Source organism: Xiphophorus couchianus, chromosome 6, assembly GCF_001444195.1.
Source record: "Xiphophorus couchianus chromosome 6, X_couchianus-1.0, whole genome shotgun sequence".
NCBI lineage: Eukaryota > Metazoa > Chordata > Actinopteri > Cyprinodontiformes > Poeciliidae > Xiphophorus > Xiphophorus couchianus.
In genome coordinates, this window is record NC_040233.1 from 28,418,416 (window position 1) to 28,435,441 (window position 17,026).

General features: G+C 37.5%; 3 protein-coding genes across 7 annotated transcripts; 2 read left to right on the forward strand and 1 right to left on the reverse strand.

The window, feature by feature from the left end:
• Positions 1 to 263: 263 nt before the first annotated feature.
• LOC114146283 (zinc finger protein 568-like) lies at positions 264 to 3,397 on the forward strand. The gene is made up of 2 exons (XM_028020227.1): positions 264 to 473; positions 1,565 to 3,397. The coding sequence occupies exons 1-2, from the start codon at positions 446 to 448 to the stop codon at positions 3,148 to 3,150; spliced, it is 1,614 nt and encodes a 537-aa protein (XP_027876028.1). The 5' UTR covers positions 264 to 445; the 3' UTR covers positions 3,151 to 3,397.
• A 1,317-nt stretch (positions 3,398 to 4,714) lies between these two features.
• On the reverse strand, positions 4,715 to 16,877 carry LOC114146301 (gastrula zinc finger protein XlCGF48.2-like). 3 transcript variants are annotated; one of them, XM_028020258.1, is made up of 4 exons: positions 16,767 to 16,877; positions 14,800 to 15,099; positions 7,181 to 7,281; positions 4,715 to 6,700 (listed from the first exon to the last, which is right to left on the reverse strand). In XM_028020258.1, the coding sequence occupies exons 2-4, from the start codon at positions 15,077 to 15,079 to the stop codon at positions 5,918 to 5,920; spliced, it is 1,164 nt and encodes a 387-aa protein (XP_027876059.1). In that variant the 5' UTR covers positions 15,080 to 15,099; positions 16,767 to 16,877; the 3' UTR covers positions 4,715 to 5,917. The 3 variants fall into 3 exon arrangements, with proteins under 3 accessions (XP_027876059.1, XP_027876058.1, XP_027876060.1); XM_028020257.1 differs by lacking the exon at positions 16,767 to 16,877 and having other exon boundaries at positions 14,800 to 15,211; XM_028020259.1 differs by lacking the exons at positions 14,800 to 15,099; positions 16,767 to 16,877 and adding an exon at positions 8,332 to 8,560.
• On the forward strand, positions 7,288 to 13,285 carry LOC114146296 (zinc finger protein 239-like). 3 transcript variants are annotated; one of them, XM_028020251.1, is made up of 3 exons: positions 9,082 to 9,307; positions 11,886 to 12,854; positions 12,939 to 13,285. In XM_028020251.1, exons 1-3 carry the CDS (start codon positions 9,109 to 9,111, stop codon positions 13,028 to 13,030), a joined length of 1,260 nt encoding a protein of 419 aa, XP_027876052.1. In that variant the 5' UTR covers positions 9,082 to 9,108; the 3' UTR covers positions 13,031 to 13,285. The 3 variants fall into 3 exon arrangements, with proteins under 3 accessions (XP_027876054.1, XP_027876052.1, XP_027876051.1); XM_028020253.1 differs by lacking the exon at positions 9,082 to 9,307 and adding an exon at positions 7,288 to 8,145 and having other exon boundaries at positions 11,886 to 13,285; XM_028020250.1 differs by having other exon boundaries at positions 11,886 to 13,285.
• Positions 16,878 to 17,026: the final 149 nt, after the last annotated feature.

Here is a 17,026-nt window from a genome sequence, read left to right on the forward strand (position 1 = left end):
GACAGTTAATCATAAAGTAGCAAATGTTAACTAATAATATTCATTGAGCTTTTGCTCCTTTCCTCCTTGGTGCTTTTTATTGAGTGAGACTGCTGGTAAGTTGGGTGTACTGTAATTTATATTATATTACATTAATTTATACATGTTACATTTTTAATAAATCTTTAGATGCATTCGATGTTTAAATTAAAAATGATAAAAATCATTGATTGATTGGGAGGCTGCTGCTGTTATGTTGCTCCAGTCCAGCAGGGGGCGGAAATGGACCAACCAGCTGCTTTGACTCGGTGTGACGCGCAGCCGGAGGAAAACAAAAAGACAACAGGAGCAGCTTGAGGACGCAGCTGGGAGACGATTGTGTTGTCATGTCTCAGCTGAATATTTCAGTAACAATGTCTTCATCTTCAGTTCAGCATCAGTTGTTCACTGCGAGGAAAACAATCTGATGGAAACTGCAGATGAGACCAGAATCGGTATGAATCAGTTTGATCGGTTTCCAGCTTCAGCGTCAGCATTACTAACTGACTCCAGGGGTTCAGGGTCCGTTCAGATCGGTGTTACGGTTTAATAGGTTTTCATGTTAACTGGTGACTAACTTCCGGTAGCGTTGTTGCTACATAGCGGAAGGACCCGCTTAGCTGCCCTAGTCAAAGCCCGTCTCTCAACGTACCAATAAGGAATCGGCAGACTGGACTTCTGACAGTCTTCTTGTGGGTCCAAAACGTTTCTTCCAGAATTTAATTAGTTCTGTTCCTTTTTTAAATGTAAGGAGCTGCTTTAAATACTCATTTATCATTTTCCAGTTTATGTATTATCAGTTAACATGGATATTAAAGGGACACAAACCCCAGATTAAAATAGAAAACATGAAACAGCTTTGATTAAACCTTCGGATAAACGGTTCGTTCATCCTGTCAACTTGTTCAGGTTTGGACTTAAACACCAAATTAACTTGCTACTATTGTTAGAAGATAGGCAGTATAAAAAAAAATAATTTTATTTTCTAGATTATCCTGACTTCCTTAGTTTTGAGCTTTCTTGTTATGTTTTCATCTATGACTGCATTATTACACTTAGTATTATTCAGATTATAGTGTTTCTTTATTCTGAGGACTGCAGTTTCAAACCCTTCTCTTTTAATGCATTCTGTCTTTATGTGACTTTTTATGTTGTATTAGTGTTAACTTGGAATACAAAATCTTATATCAAATAAATAACTATATTTTATTTAGTTTCTTTTCCACCTCCAAACTGCATAGAGTGGCTGGAACGTTACTTGTCCTTGTGATTGTTTGTGCTGACGCTCAGCGTTATCAACTCGCTGTCACATCCAAAGGAATCCAAGCGAATGCTGTTTCCTGCCGAGTGCTTTCCTGTGTTAGTGTGTCACAGAGTTCACATCTGTGGTTTCTTAATAGGCAGGATGGACAATGTTTCCCAAATTCCTCCCAAATATCCAGTTTTAATGAAGGTGGAGTCAGATGGTTCCAATGAGGTTTTAGGCTGAAGAATGAGATGATCATCAATTTAAATTTATTAATGATGTCTTTCTTTTTCCCTACAGACCTTCAAAATTCACATGTCTCCATTAAGAAGGAAGCTTCTTCCATCCAACATCTCTGTGCCCAGAGCAGGCGGCTTTACCACAACAGGATGGAACCAGATCCAATACAATGGATTAAAGAGGAAGAGGAGGACACAGCACATCCACTGATAGAAGAAGAAAAGGAGAAAATAAAGTATTCATGGGCTAAAGAGAAACAGAAGAAAACATTACCTTCACTCATTGAAAAACAAGAGAACCCAGACACTCATAGGACTAAAGAAGAAGAAAATCCAGAATTTCCACTGACAGAAGAACAGGAGAAACAAGAAATACAATGGATTAAAGAGGAAGACCAGGACACAAAACACCCAAGTTTAGAGGAGGAAAATGAGGAACCAACATCTTTATGGGCTGAAGAGGAACAGAAGAAACCAGAAACTCCACTTATTGAAGAACAGGAGGATCTAGAATCTAAATGGATTAAAGAAAAAGAAGAACCAGATTCAATATTGATTGTTGAAGTAAAAGAAGAAACAGATTCTTCATGGATTAAACATGAACAGCAGGAACTGGAACATTTTCCAGCTGGGCAGGACCAGAAGGGCCACTGGAGCAGTGAGGAGGGAGAGAAGCTTGTCCAGGAGCCGACTGTTGCTTTCCTGGAGACTTCTCTTCAGGAAGTCTCCAGGAAAGGTGCTGGAGAACCAAGAACCAAGCAATATTTACCTCATATTTCTCCTACAGACAGCAAACATCAGGAAGGAAGCAGCTCCACAGTGTTAGAGAGTTTGTCTCATGCTGACACAAAGAATATGTCTTTAAAATGTGAAATTTGTGCGAGAGCTTTTAAGAAAAGGTTTAACGTGAAAGAGCATTACAAAACCCACACTGGGGAGAAGCCTTTTTGTTGTGAAACGTGTGGGAAACGTTTTTCTCGATTTGGTATTTTAAAAGTTCACAAGCAAACTCATACAGGTGAGAGACCTTTTTCCTGTGAAACATGTGGAAAAACATTCTTGCGAATTTATAATTTAAATCTTCACAAGAAAGTTCATACCGGTGAGAGGCCTTTTTCATGTGACATGTGTGGGAAATCTTTCTCTCGTATTGATAATTTAAATCTACATAAGAAAAGGCATACAGATGAGAGACCTTTAAAAAATCAGGCAAGTGAGAGGCCTTTCTCTTGTGAAACATGTGACAAACGTTTCTCTCGAATTGATCATTTAAAAGCTCACAAGAACATTCACACAGGGGAGAGACCTTTTTCTTGTGACACTTGTGGGAAAGGTTTTTCTCATATCGGCAATTTAAGTATTCATAAGAAAATCCATATAGGTGAGAGGCCTTTTTCTTGTGAGACGTGTGGGAAAGGCTTTATAAATAGTTCCAACTTGAATGTTCACAGGAGAACTCACACGGGTGAAAGACCTTATTCATGTGAAGTATGTGGGAAAGCTTATTTCATCCGCAATCACTTAAATGTACATCAGAGAACCCACACAGGTGAAAAGCCTTTTTCATGTCAAATATGTGGCAAAAGTTTTATTGAAAATAGGAAACTGAATTATCACATGAAAAGAAAGCACAGAAGTAAGAAATAGTCATTTGACTCTCACTGGTTTACAATAAATATTTAGAATTTTCTTAGTAGTTTATTTTTTAGTAGTATATTAGGAAAGGAAAAATACTAATTAAGCTTAAACATGAGTGGGAGTGAAGTGATGTGTTGGACGGGTTTAGCAGAACCTAAACCCGTTTTGTGAGGTGACTCTGGCTCATTGGGTATCGCAGTTTTTTTTGTTTATTAAAGCTTCAAGTTGGAATTTTATAATAAATGTTGAATTTAAACACTTGAAGACAATTTGTTTTTATTTAAAACTTTTACTGGTACATTTTTAGCTTTAGTGCAATAAAAATGAGAAAAATGTAATCTTCCTGTGTGTTTGTTAGGAAAAGATGTTTTTCAGATCTTCGGAGTTTAAAATGATAAACTCTCCAGTGCAGAGTTTAGATTCTAGATTCTCCAGATTGATGGAAAGTTTTTGGCCCAATTTTTGTTCAGATAGTTTACAGATCAGAGGTATGAACACAGTCAGCAGTAAGGACAGGTTTAAGCTCATTTATGTTTATTAAATGCCAACATTTCAGTCTAATAACACAAAGACGGTTACAAGCAGGCCTGGATTGGCAAATTGGGAGAACCGAGGACGCTCTGACATTCTGCCTTAAGGTCTGGTTTTCTCTCTTTATTATTTTTTAATTGGGTCAGTATTCAGTGGGTTGACCTGGTGCGCCACTACTGCAACCATCTCTACTGGACTAACAGCTTTTGTTTTTTGTTTTTCAGAGACGTACCCTGACGTTTCATGTCAATGGTCTCAGTCACTGGTTTAAAAAATGGAAAGTAGAAAGAAAAGATGGTGCAGAGGCTCGAATTAAAAAGACGAAACTCTGGAAACATTTGCAGCTAAAAGTGCAGAACTGAGCAACTTTTCCTTAATAACGACCATGCTGTTAGTAACGTCACATGTGGACGAAGAATCAGGTAAGGCAAGATATACTAGTACGTATTAAAAATTTGAATATTATGTGAAAATGCAATATTTCTTGCCAGTCATCTCAGAAAGGGAAACATTGTATGAAATCTATAGTGATTATTCCAAACCTTCGTTTCCTGTAATTGTGATGATTATGGCTTCAGTGCCTCAGAAAATCAGAATATGGTGAATAATGTCATTATTGGAATCGGTCATCTCCTAATCAGATTATTAACTCAAAGCACCTGCTGACCTGAGTCTGTAAACGGTTCCTCAGTTTGGGTCAGCGGGATTCTGACTGGACAGATGGACCAAACTATAGATCATATGCTTCTGTCATTTAATATTAACAGAAATATTAGTCTGTTCTGAAAGCCAATGCAGTGAAAAAAGCTGCTTTTTTGTTTATTTTATAGTTTTTATTATATAATTTTTTTATAATAAATAAAATTCATTCAATATTGTCAAACACTAGTAACAGATCTACTTTGTCATTTAATGTTCACAAGTCTAACATTATGAAAATCATCCTTAACACTTTGAATTATTTTGTCAATTATATTAGCTAAAATATTTTACTCAAAGTTTAGGTTTGCATTTAAGAGGCTAATTGAACCAAATCTTTCATTTCTACTGTTTGGTTGCTCTTCTCAAAGTTGCTGGAAGAATTTCACTATAAAAAGTTTAATTAAAAATGTCTAATAGTATCAATTTGTATTTAAATGTTTTATAAACCTCAGTGGGAATCCCATTGAGCACAGGAGGGTTTTTCTCCTTTGATTCCATCTATAACTGTTGAATTTGAATTTTGATGCCAATATTGTGTATAACAGTTAGTTGGTTTCAAACTGATGTGAAAAAGAATCTGAAGACGTTCAGTTGAACAGCAGAAGCTTTATTTAAAACCAAGAACACATCGCAGCACAAAGATTTGTGGACAAATTAGAATAAATCTCATCCAGACCATAGAACTATTACAACTAGATCTGTAAATCCAGACAGCACTTCTACATTACCACATCTATACTTCATCATATATGAACACATCCTTCACATCTACTGTCCTGTAAAAACCACAGCAGCAACAATTACAATCAAAACAAATTTAATTCCCGTTTAAATTCAACATTATGAAACCAAATGTTTATCTTATTGAAAAACAAAATGAAAAACTGCTAAACTATTCAGACATTTTGGTTTTCACAGTAAAAGTCTAAAATACATTTATCAATAAATGGAATAAACTCAAAAGTTCTGAAGAAAAACATTGAAAAATCAAATGAACAATGTTGTCAACAGCAACCATCAGTAGTTTATGAACTTTAAAACAAAGTTTTAAAGTTATGAAATTAAACTTCAGTTTGAGGAAATCAACCAAAAGTAAGTTTAACATCGTTGGTGTGGAGAAATGTTTCCTCTACAACCCCACTGTAGATCATTTATTTACAAACATCCAGTCTGAACATCAGGTTATAATAAAGTTGAAGTCCAGCCTTTGATTAGGCCATTCCAACTCTACAATACATTAGTTTGATCCTTCCTGTTGTAGATCTGCAGTTATGTTGATGACAGTATTTGGACTAAACTTCAGCAGCTGGACAGACGGACGATTTCTCTTCACCTCTGGGTTTTTGTTTCATGTGGAAATTCAGCCTAAAAGCATCAAATAAGCTTCTTCCACCTCTGTGGGTTTTCTGGTTCACATTTAACTTGGAGAGCGATTTGAAAATGAATTGTTGGAGATATTTGGATTGAGTGAAAACATGTTTACTCCAAACCTACACAGGAAAGACAGTGTGACTTTCCCATGTTGATCTAAACATGTTTTATTCTAGAAGCTTTTCATAAAGCTCTCCCATGAGAAAGGCCTCTCACCCATGTGGCTTCTCCGGTGAATATTTAATAAATAACGTCTAGTAAAACTTTTCCCACATGTTTCACAAGAAAAAGGCCTCACACCTGTATGAATGTTCTTGTGGACATTTAAATGACCAATTTGAAAGAAACTTTTCTTGCATATCGGACAAGTAAAAGGCCTTTCTCCGGTGTGGGTTCTATAGTGAACATTTAATTGAGAACGTCTAGCAAAACTTTTACTGCATGTTTCACAAGTAAAAGGCTTTTCTCCAGTGTGGGTCATGTAATGCTGTTTTAAGTCGTATTTATTCTTCAGTAATCTCCCACACACACCACAGCTGAAAGGCCCGGTTCTGGTGTCGGTGTGGGACTGATTCTCTGACACGGTGGAGCTGCTTCCTTCCTGATCTCTGCTCTCGGCTTCAGGAGAGATGTGAAAGGAAGGACGCTCACTTCTTGGCTCTCCGTCACTCAGATCCCGTCTCTGAAGTGTGAAAGTCTCCATCAAAGCAGCAAACTGCTTCTGGTCCAGCTGTTCTCCCTCCTGACTGCTGCAGACGTGCTTCTGGTTCTGCCTGGTCGGTAAAGGTTCTGGTTCTGGTTCCTGCTGTTCAAAATTAAACACCGGAGATTGTGCCTCCTCCTCTTCCTCTTTGATCCATATAGATCCTGGTTCCCAATGTTCTTCAGTCAGTGGAGGTTCTGGTTCCATCTGTTCCTCTTCAGTTGCATTGGAAGAAATGACTTTAACAAGAGTCTGGATGAGAAGAAATAAGAAATATATTAAAACTTTGCAAGGGGAGAACAGAAACACAGAGTCAAGTCTGCTCTGCCTCCCGGTGGATTCTGGCTTCCTGTGATCAGCAGGTCATTTAGCAGCAGGGTGTCACCGGCTCTGGGTGTTTCCCAACAGAGAGAAGAGAGGCCTGATTGGGTCATAGGTGTGAATCCTTGATTGTTAAGCACCAAGGATCCTGTGGGGCCCAACACAGAGGGTCCCACTATTTGTCTATTGTTAAGCCAAGGGGCGTTGTTACTTAATGCATAAAATGCAGCCTCAGTTCTGGGTCGGGGAAGTAAAACCCAGATGGTCTCCTGGATCACAAACATCTCCTGCTGTTATATGACACTGTGGACGTTTATAGGACAGCAGCTTGATAAATCTCATGATGGGATCATGCAGACATGATCGAAAGCACAAGAGGGATGAGGGTCACGTTATAAAAAGTAACATTACATCAGTAAACTGAGATTCAGCTTTGTCCTCCTCATGACTGGACCTTCTCTCCTGGACGGTAGCAGCTTCCTCCTTAACCGACACATGTGGGTTCTGGGTGTCTGTGGGGACAAAGGAAGGGATCATTAATATTGATCGATTGATGACTGTCTCGTCTATCAGGTCAATAAGTGACCAACAGTCTCCTGTTGTCACGTTTTCAGCTCAACACATCTGGAGAGAAAAAGTGTGTAAATGAAATGCAATACTTTAGGTCACTGATATCTCTGGTACAGAGCAGCTGGTGATGTAATATTAACACCACCGTTACTTTAATTAATGATAAATGGAGTTAAGGTTTAAACCAGCAAACTACCGGTGACAGGATGACCTCTGACCTCCTGATCCTCTGCCACCCATTAAAGAACACATTATGGTTTAGAAACACAGAAGTAAGAATATTGTTTCAGTTTAAAGTAAAATAAGCCAACAAATACTTAAAGTATTCCACATCAGAGTGAGTTTAGGAGAAACTTAATTCTTTTGGGGCCAAAACTGAATCAGTTAAATCATCATTATATCGTCTATCCTGCAGTAAAACCCAGGATAGTTCAGGCTGCAGATGTTAGTAATGAAGTTCTTTGGATTAAACAGAAACTATATTTTGTTTCACTTCATCAGGTCATATTTCTTTTCTCGCTCTACAGTCACTTTAGGATCATTTAAAATTCAGTTTCTGTTCCCAGGACGAGCCCTGGTTTGTGCCCCTGGTATGGCCGTCACTGTAGCGCATCTAGGTAGCTTTGTCTATTGGTTGGTGCTACCCTTCTGTTGTCATGGAAACTATAACAGTTAGTGTTTAATGTTACTTTAATAAAACTCTGAGGGGATTTAAGTGGCAGCAGTTCTGTGGAAAAATGGAAAATGGAGCAACGGGAGGATCAAGTAGCAGGAAGGAAACATCAACGACCTAGAAAACATCTAAAGTGGAGAAATTACTCAAATGATTTTTGTCTTTTCTGATCTGACGTCAGATGTAATCTAAACTCTTTACATCGCTATAATTCATTTTTGATTTGCATCATTAATCTTCTTCTCTTCTTTCTCCCTCTGTCTCTGTTTCCAGATTAATTGTCTGCATTTAACACATCAGCACCTTCATCCAGACCCACCAGAACTTTGTCTCTGCAGCTCCGAACCGATTCTGTTGAGTTTTATCTGCGGTTTCCAGTTGATCCCCATCATCCTGCGCTGAGCATCGAGCTGCTCCTCGTAGCAAATGATGGTTTTTTCAACCTCGGTGAAGATTTCTTGAGCAGCAGCAGTTAGTCTCTCTCTGATAAAATCTCTGAGATGCTGAGCTGAAGACATGGTTGCTGAAATATTAGCTGAGAAAAGATAAAACAACCGTTTTCTAGATGAGTCCACACAACCTGATGCTGGAGCCTTTTGTTTTACTTCCGCTGCGGGTCAAACTGACAGAAAGCAGTTTATTGGATCATTTCCGCCCCCTGCTGGACTGGACTGGAACAGCAGAAAATGACTGTTCACTGAATCAGACCTGAACTTTTTCTTCATTTTTATGGTTTACGAGCCTTTAGGACATTTAATTCTATTCACTGAAGAACTGAAATATTTTTAAGGGTTTCACAAAAACACAGCTACTACTTGTGAGCCAAATTCTGGGTGTTATTTTGTTGTGTTTTTGTCCACAAATCCCATACAAATAATTATTTGGTGCACAAAAAATGTAAAGAAGGAAAAAGTTCAGGTATGTTTCAGGTAACGTTGAGCTGTTCCGCTCCAGTCCAGCAGGGGGCGCAAATTGACCAATCAGCTGATTTGTGGTGACCCCAGCAAAAAGAAAAATAAAGGATTTAGCAGGAGGTTGTGTGAACTCGTCTAGCAAAAAAAGGTGTTTTATCTTTTCAGCTAATATTTCAGCAACCATGTCTTCAGCTCAGCATCTCAGAGATTTTATCAGAGAGAGACTAACTGCTGCTGCTCAAGAAATCTTCACCGAGGTTGAAAAAACCATCATTTGCTACGAGGAGCAGCTCGATGCTCAGCGCAGGATGATGGGGATCAACTGGAAACCGCAGATAAAACTCAACAGAATCGGTTCGGAGCTGCAGAGACAAAGTTCTGGTGGGTCTGGATGAAGGTGCTGATGTGTTAAATGCAGACAGAGATCCGTTACAGGTTTTAGCTCTGATGCTACATAACAAAACAACAGATTTCTGTTCGAGTCTCTGAAAACCAGATGATCATTTAAACCGACTGACTAAAATATTAATGTTAACTATAAACACAATAAATAAATAATGTACCAAACAAAAACAATAAAAATAAAACTGTGGTGGTTTAGCGCCTCTGTATGAATAAAAATGATCTAAAATAATAAAGAACATTTTAGCATAAATCCCAGATGACATTTTGATTATGGATGCAGGATATTGACTAAAGATTTAATATAAAGTTGACTGATCATATTGATTGATAAACAGTTAATTGATAAATGATCTTTTTCTGAAGAACCTTGTGAATGCTGGGAGGAGGTTGCAGCTTTTATCTAAGAAATCATTGAATCTTTAGTAGAATATTCTGATGGGTCCAATTTAGAATGGAAAGCAAAAACTTTCATAGTTTTTGGATTTTTCTTGATCAGTAGATTTGTAATAATATTTCTCTGCTGTCTACTTTTCTCCAAATGACAGAAATATGAAGAGTTTTTTTCACCGCCTCAATCCATTTAGCTGCTGATTGTATCTAGTGACCTTTTCTCAAGATCTAGGTCATGTTAGTTAGTTAGTTAGTTAGTTAGTTAGTTAGTTAGTTTACATCTCCATCAGTTTCTTTTTCCTCTTTCACATTTAGTTGAGTAAATCAGTGAGTGATCTGGACTAAATTACTTTAATCTATTTCTATCTTTCTTCAGTAATGGTAAGATGTGGGAGCACTGACTGACTGACTGACTGGTTGACTGACTGACTGGCTGACTGGCTGACTGACTGACTGACTGACTGACTGGTTGACTGACTGACTGGTTGACTGACTGACTGGCTGACTGGTTGTGAGGTATATCTTAGAAAACAACCATTTTCTTGGCATATGAAGTTTGTTGTGTGTATCTTACAGCTCCTGTTCTTTGGTAACTGGAACACAGTCACTGTTTATGGATGTTAGACTGAAAATGTACTTTGGATCCGAGGTTTTTAAAAAGAATCAGTTCCTTTACTCAACATAAGATGATTTCTGCTAAATGCTCGGGCGCCTGAACCTTTTTACATCCTGTTGTTTCCTGATTCTTTCCCAGGTAACTGAACCAAAGTAACCAGAGCAGAACCAGCTGGTACTTTCTCTATGGGGCTGAACAATATCTTAAAATGAATAATGAAATAAACTAACAAACTTCAAAACAAACTATGGACATTTTAGCAAAAATAAACTGAAGTAGAAACTCATCTAAAATAAGCTGTTCTGTTAGAACCAGATGGTTTTCTGAATACTGAACTGAAGAGGGAGACACAGGTTTTTATTTGAGTAATTTTTATCTAGATTGTTAGTGGAAGATGATAAAACTGAGATATAATTTAATTAAGATTGGAATAAATGTTAAGACTTGGAGTGAAATCTAAACCAGTAATGTGTGTCCGATCTGAAGAAAGTTGATTTATTTTCAGTTGGACGTTAAATCAACAAAACCTTTGATCTGTAAAAGCATCTGATGTCTTTCCTGCTCCAACATGGCCTCCAGCAGCGTTAGCAGCAGCGTTAGCAGGCCAGGAAGCAGCGTTAGCAGCAGCGTTAGCAGGCCAGGAAGCAGCGTTAGCAGCAGCGTTAGCAGGCCAGGAAGCAGCGTTAGCAGCAGCATTAGCAGCAGCGTTAGCAGGCCAGGAAGCAGCGTTAGCATCAGCGTTAGCATCAGCGTTAGCAGGCCAGGAAGCAGCGTTAGCAGCAGCATTAGCAGCAGCGTTAGCAGGCCAGGAAGCAGCGTTAGCAGCAGCGTTAGCAGGCCAGGAAGCAGCGTTAGCAGCAGCGTTAGCAGCAGCGTTAGCAGCAGCGTTAGCAGATCTGATCAGCTGCTGTCACATGAAGCACCAAACACGCAGCAGTGGGCTGTTTTCTGATCAGCTGTTCATTTGCAGTTTGAGCTTAAAGAAAATGTTTGGGAAGATTCATTTCACCCAAACTGCTCACATTTTTATGAATTTCAAAACTTTATTACCAAAGTGCAGTGAAATGTCAGAAGTGTCATGTTGACTGATTGTCATGTAGAAAGATTTTCAGCTGCTTTAATTCATTGTGTCTGTATTTACTGCAGCCACAGCAGATATTAGCCTACATACATAAATCATATCTCAGTAAATGTTTGCGGAGAAACTTATGAATGATTTTCTGCAGATTTATGTTTTTGAAATGTGATGATGAAATATTCCCAGGTCACAGTTAAATATGTAATGTGACGACATTCCTCCCAAACATCAAGTTATAAATGAAGATGGTGTCCAACTGTTGCCATGGAGACGCTTGGCCCTCCTCAGTGCAGCTCTACTCAGTTATTGGGTTTTCCTCTAACAGTCATGTGACACCAGCCCATTTTTTAGTAATAATTTTGCTGCATTTAAACTGGGCTGAGCTGACGACACGAATTCAGAAGATTGATGCATAAGACAGTCATTGATATATTAATTAATATCAATGATCTCTTCCTTTGTTCCCACAGACGTCCAAAAGCTAAATGTCTTCACTGAGCAGGAAGTTTCTTCCATCCAACTTCTGTGTAACCAGAGGAGGCGGTCCAGCCACGAGGAGGAGGAAGCAGAACCTCAGTGGACTGGAGGGGATCAAATGGAGCCGGATCCTCCAAGACCACCTGAACGGACACTGATGGAAGGAGAAAGTGAGAACGCCGAGTCTTCATGGGATAAAAGGCCACGGAAAACATCAGAGCCTCCACCGACTGAAGAATGGGAGGAATCAGAAACTGACTGGATGAACGAGGAAGAAGCAGAAATTAAACCTTCGCTGTTTAAAGAATGGCAGGAACCAGAAACTCAATGGAGTAAAGAGGAAGAGGAGGATCCACGAAGACCACAGAATGAAGAACGGGAGGATCCAGAAACTGCATGGATTAAAGAAGAAGTGGAACCACTGATAGGAGTGAAGGAGGAAACAGATTCTCCTGTATTTAGCTGTGAAGGAGAGCGAAGACCTGAGCAGCTTTCTCGTCATATTTCTGCTGTAGTTGAGAGCAAAAATCAGGGAGGAAGAAATATTTCCACCGTGTCAGAAACTCAGTGCTTTACTGACAAGTGTGATATTTGTGGGAAATCGTTCAAGAAGAAGTTTAACTTGAAACAGCATTACAGGATCCACACTGGTGAGAGGCCTTTCTGTTGTGAAATATGTGGGAAAAGTTTCTCTCAATTTAGTAATTTAAAAGTTCACAAGAAAATTCACACCGGTGAGAGGCCTTTCTGTTGTGAAACATGTGGGAGACGTTTCTTAAGAATCGATCATTTAAATATTCACAAGAAAATTCATACAGATGAAAGACCTTTTTCTTGTGACTTATGCAGGAAATCTTTCACTCGTATCGATAATTTAAACAACCATAAGAAAATTCATACAGGTCAGAGGCCTTGTCAAACATATGGAGAAGATTTCTCTCTCTACAACAAAGTGAATGCAGGTGAAAGTCCTTTTTCTTGTGAAATATGTGGGAAAATTTTCTCTCGAATTTCTAGTTTAAAGGTTCACAAGAAAACTCATACAGGTGAAAGGCCTTTTTCATGTGACACATGTGGGAAAGGTTTTATACATAGTTCATATTTAAATGTTCACAGGAGAACCCACACAGCTCATTGATACGGCTACACAGATTTCAGTCTGTCTTGGTAAATTATTTTGAAAATACGGATGTTGTGCTTGTGCATTTTCCTGTTGTGAGATTTTAGTTTAGCAGTAACAAGACATGAAGTTACTTTTAAAATGAATCATACATATGATATAGATGCAGGTTAGATTAAAATGATTGACTTTTCTTACCTGATTATTTCTGTTACTAGATTAAGCTGTACTGACCCTTACTAATAAATATCAAGCATAAAGAAAAGTCTAAAACATGATGTGGACATTGACTTACTGAGTCCTGATCATTTATGTGATTCAGTGCATGATTCTAGAAATGAAAGGTTTTGATAGGTTTCTTTGGCCTAAGCTACATTAAAACATCTTTGGGTTTCGCTGAGTCACTAAAACTGACCTGGTTCAGAAACAAGAACATGATGCAACAAAGATGATGTATGGGAAACAGAACATATTTACTGGTATCATATTTTAAAGTGAGTTTTAAGTTTTTAATGCAAAAGAGATGAGAAGACACTAAAGGAGTATCAGTATGAATCTGATAAGATCTGGGTTCAGTTTCTATGTTTGCAGATCAGATGGATGAAAACAAGGTTAAAATAATCTGTTTAATAAATGGCAACATTTGGCTCAATGTTACTGTAACACTGATTTATTGATTAATTTGCTTCATTGTTAATATTTGCATCGTTCCACTGTTTCACAAAGTGAGATAATTTCTGCTGAATTATTTTGATCTGAACTGGGAGGAAACAGTAAAAACAGCAACATCTTCAGGTTCTCAGTATTTACAGCAAACTTAATTCAGCAGTAAATGTTGCAGTGGTTGTTTTTTATTAATAACTTTAAACTGGAATCTCATTATTCTGCATGTCAACATACAGCCCAGTTTTAATAAAACATGTAAATAAACTTTCTGTTATAAGATATATGAATTATGAATAATTGAGGCCTGGAGGCTGTAAATGAAACAGATTGTGGTCAGAGAGCAGATATGAATCTGTTCTCAGTGGTTATTAGAACCGACCAAACTGCTGGCAGCCAATCAGACTTGGTTCCTGCAGCTGTGTGGGTTTGTGCTCTGCAGCCTCCACACCGTTAGCTGTGGCTTCTCACCTTAATAACACAATGACAGTTACAAGCATCGACTGAAACAATCGTTCAGGAAGCACCTGTTTCTTCATCTGAGAGAGAAACAGCTCAGAGCTGAACTCACAGCTCAGCAATCAGCTCTGATCACAGTCAGAAACCTCTGATGAACTACAGACCAGTTAGGATGGATAAATGAAAAACATCATCAGGATCATCTGAATAATAATGACGGCATCAGAACTGAAGAGAATCATACTAGCATATTATTTCCTGTATGAAATGTTTGTGCTGCATTTGATTAAAAACTATTTAAAAAGAATCAAAGCAGCTGAACTCAAACCACTGAGACAAACATTCATGTTGCTTCGTTCCTGTGAACCAGCAGCAGGACCAGGCGGCCATGTTGGTTCTGATCCGGTCTAGTTTCTCTTAGCTGTTGGTAAAACCAAGATAATCCTGTTTTTACAAGAAAGTGGAACAAATTCTTCATCAGCATCAGAGCAGCTTTAAAGATTTTAAAATAAAAATAATTTATTTTTAAATAAAAATCACCCGGTTCAGGATCATCAGGATCCAGGGACAAACCTCTGGAACAGAAAAGGAGGAAAATGTTGCAGTGAATCATCCTCTGTCCTCTGCTCCACCTGAGCCTCCACCTGGTCTCCCAGCTTCATCACCTTGTGTTGTAGGGGCCTCCACTGGGCCCCCCTCATGCTGCACAGAGCAGCGGTATCTAGATGTGCTGAGAAGATCCCGATCCACCAGTAAGATGGAGGCGGTGCGGTTCGGCTCTCTGAGCTCCAGCTGCTCTCCAGAGGTCAGATCTTTCTCTCCATCGTCCTCCAGTGTTTTCCAGGAGAACTTGACCTCAGGAGGAAACATGCCTGAGGCCAGACACAGCAGGAAGCCCCTCCTGCCCCGCCGGGCGCTGGATGCTGCTGGGTACACGCTCACCATGGGCTTCACTACCGGATCACCTGGAGGTTGGCAGCAGAAACAAGCAGACAGACACACATCCAGCCAGTCAGCAGCAACAAGCTCAACCTCAGAAAGAAAATTATTCATCTTCTGTCAAACTGTTTTTGTTATTATTCTGTTTAATTATAATTTTGTATACATTAATTTATTCATGGTAAACAATTTTTTGCTTTGAGGTTTTTAGATAATAAATAATCTAAGTTTAAAATAATTGAACACAAATTATTATATTTCCTTTGAGCAACAAAAACGGTTTTAAATTTTGATTGTTGCTGTAATTTATTTGCTATTATATTGACAAAAGTATCTTATTATTATTATTATTATTATTATTATTATTATTATTATTATTATTATTCACTGTTTATGAACATTAAATGTTCACCATCATTTTTCATCTTAACTCTTTAATGTTTTAATTTCACTAATTAATAACAGAAAAATATGTAAAACATTTAGTAATTCCAACATTTATTAGTAATCTGGAATATAAATCCACGTTTGATCTGAAGTTGTGTTGAAGTTTCTGAGTGAAACTGAATAATCTGATCCACCGACTGATCAGATCGACGCGCCGCGTTAGAGAAATAAAAACTAAAGTTACAGAAAAATCTGTAATGTTTTTAACAATAAACTAAAGTAAAAATAAAATCTAATTTATGTAAGATTGTGTAAAAAGAATGGAGTGTAAATTATTGTAGATATAAAATAAAAAAATATTTTACACATTTGCTTAATTAAAGAAAATGGATCCAGATAGCAGACTGCTTTTGGTTTCAATAATAAATAATAATAATAATAATAATAATAATAATAATAATAATAATAATAAAAAAATATCAATTCTCAGTAACAGGAACTAAATTTGTGTCTCTTTATTTAAAACAATGAATCCAGTCAAGTAAAAAAACGGATTCAAAGCAAACCTGGATGTTGGAGTCTAGTTTTAAATAAAAGTCATCAGATAGACGGGATTTTATTTTAACTTTGAAATGAAACAGAAAAAAACATTTAAAAAGTTTCTAATTTATTGGTAAATATTTTTGTTCCTATTAAAAAAAATGTCTCAGTTTATGAGTCACATTTATATATTTTATAACTACAGTTGGAGACGCTCAGCTAGATATTATATTATATTATATTATATTATATTATATTATATTATATTATATTATATTATTAGGAACAAATAACAGCCTGTCAGTAAAAAGTCGTCTTTCTCTCTTTTTATTTCCCAAACTAATAACTTTTTAGATGTGCAAATAAAATCTAAATTAATCTCCATTATTATACAGTTTTTTCTAATTAACTGTGTTTTAAAATCTTTGTAAATATAAAAACATTTTTAGACACTTTTGTCATCCAGACTTTACATGTTTACAGAATTCATAAAAATAAAAAATAGAATTTTCTGAAAACAAATTTGAATTAATTTGTCAGATTTTTTTTGCAGTTGAAGAAAAATATATTTTACACTGAATGAAATAATAAGGAATGAAAATAAATGTTAGAATGAGAGAAAACAATTTTTGTTTTGCAGTGAAGATTAAAGATGTTTTTATTTATTCCTGATTTTCTCTGTTTACATGATTAATTATCTTTTAACGACCAAAAGCAACATAAATCTGAAGCAGCAGAAAAGATTTAAACACGTTTCGATTCTTACTGGTTACATCGAGTTTGGATCCAGAACCAAAGATCGGGTAAGATTAGACTGAGCCGTCACACAAGCTGCAGAAACCTGTCTGCTGCTGACCGGGTCAGCTGAGCAGAACCGGTCCAGATCTCCATGTTTTCCTCAGAATCAACTGATGACTGGATGCAGATTTAAAAAGTGTCTGAATGAGAAGGAGACGGTCATAATGTCAGCAGATCAGAACCGTCCTGCTGAAGTTGCTGTGAGGTTCTGAGTGGATCCTTGGCAGA

Excerpts from the sequence above, each read along its gene's own strand:
- LOC114146283 (XM_028020227.1), top strand. The coding sequence starts at position 446 with ATGGAAACTGCAGATGAGACCAGAATCG. Across the intron at positions 474-1,564 it reads TGCAGATGAGACCAGAATCG|ACCTTCAAAATTCACATGTC; the intron begins GTATGAATCAGT and ends TTTTCCCTACAG.
- LOC114146296 (XM_028020250.1), top strand. The coding sequence starts at position 9,109 with ATGTCTTCAGCTCAGCATCTCAGAGATTTTATCAGAGAGAGACTAACT. Across the intron at positions 9,308-11,885 it reads GCTGCAGAGACAAAGTTCTG|ACGTCCAAAAGCTAAATGTC; the intron begins GTGGGTCTGGAT and ends TTGTTCCCACAG.
- LOC114146301 (XM_028020257.1), bottom strand. The coding sequence starts at position 15,187 with ATGAATAATTTTCTTTCTGAGGTTGAGCTTGTTGCTGCTGACTGGCTG. Across the intron at positions 7,282-14,799 it reads GGAGGCCCCTACAACACAAG|ACACCCAGAACCCACATGTG; the intron begins GTGATGAAGCTG and ends TTGTCCCCACAG. Across the intron at positions 6,701-7,180 it reads CTGAATCTCAGTTTACTGAT|ACTCTTGTTAAAGTCATTTC; the intron begins GTAATGTTACTT and ends CTTCTCATCCAG.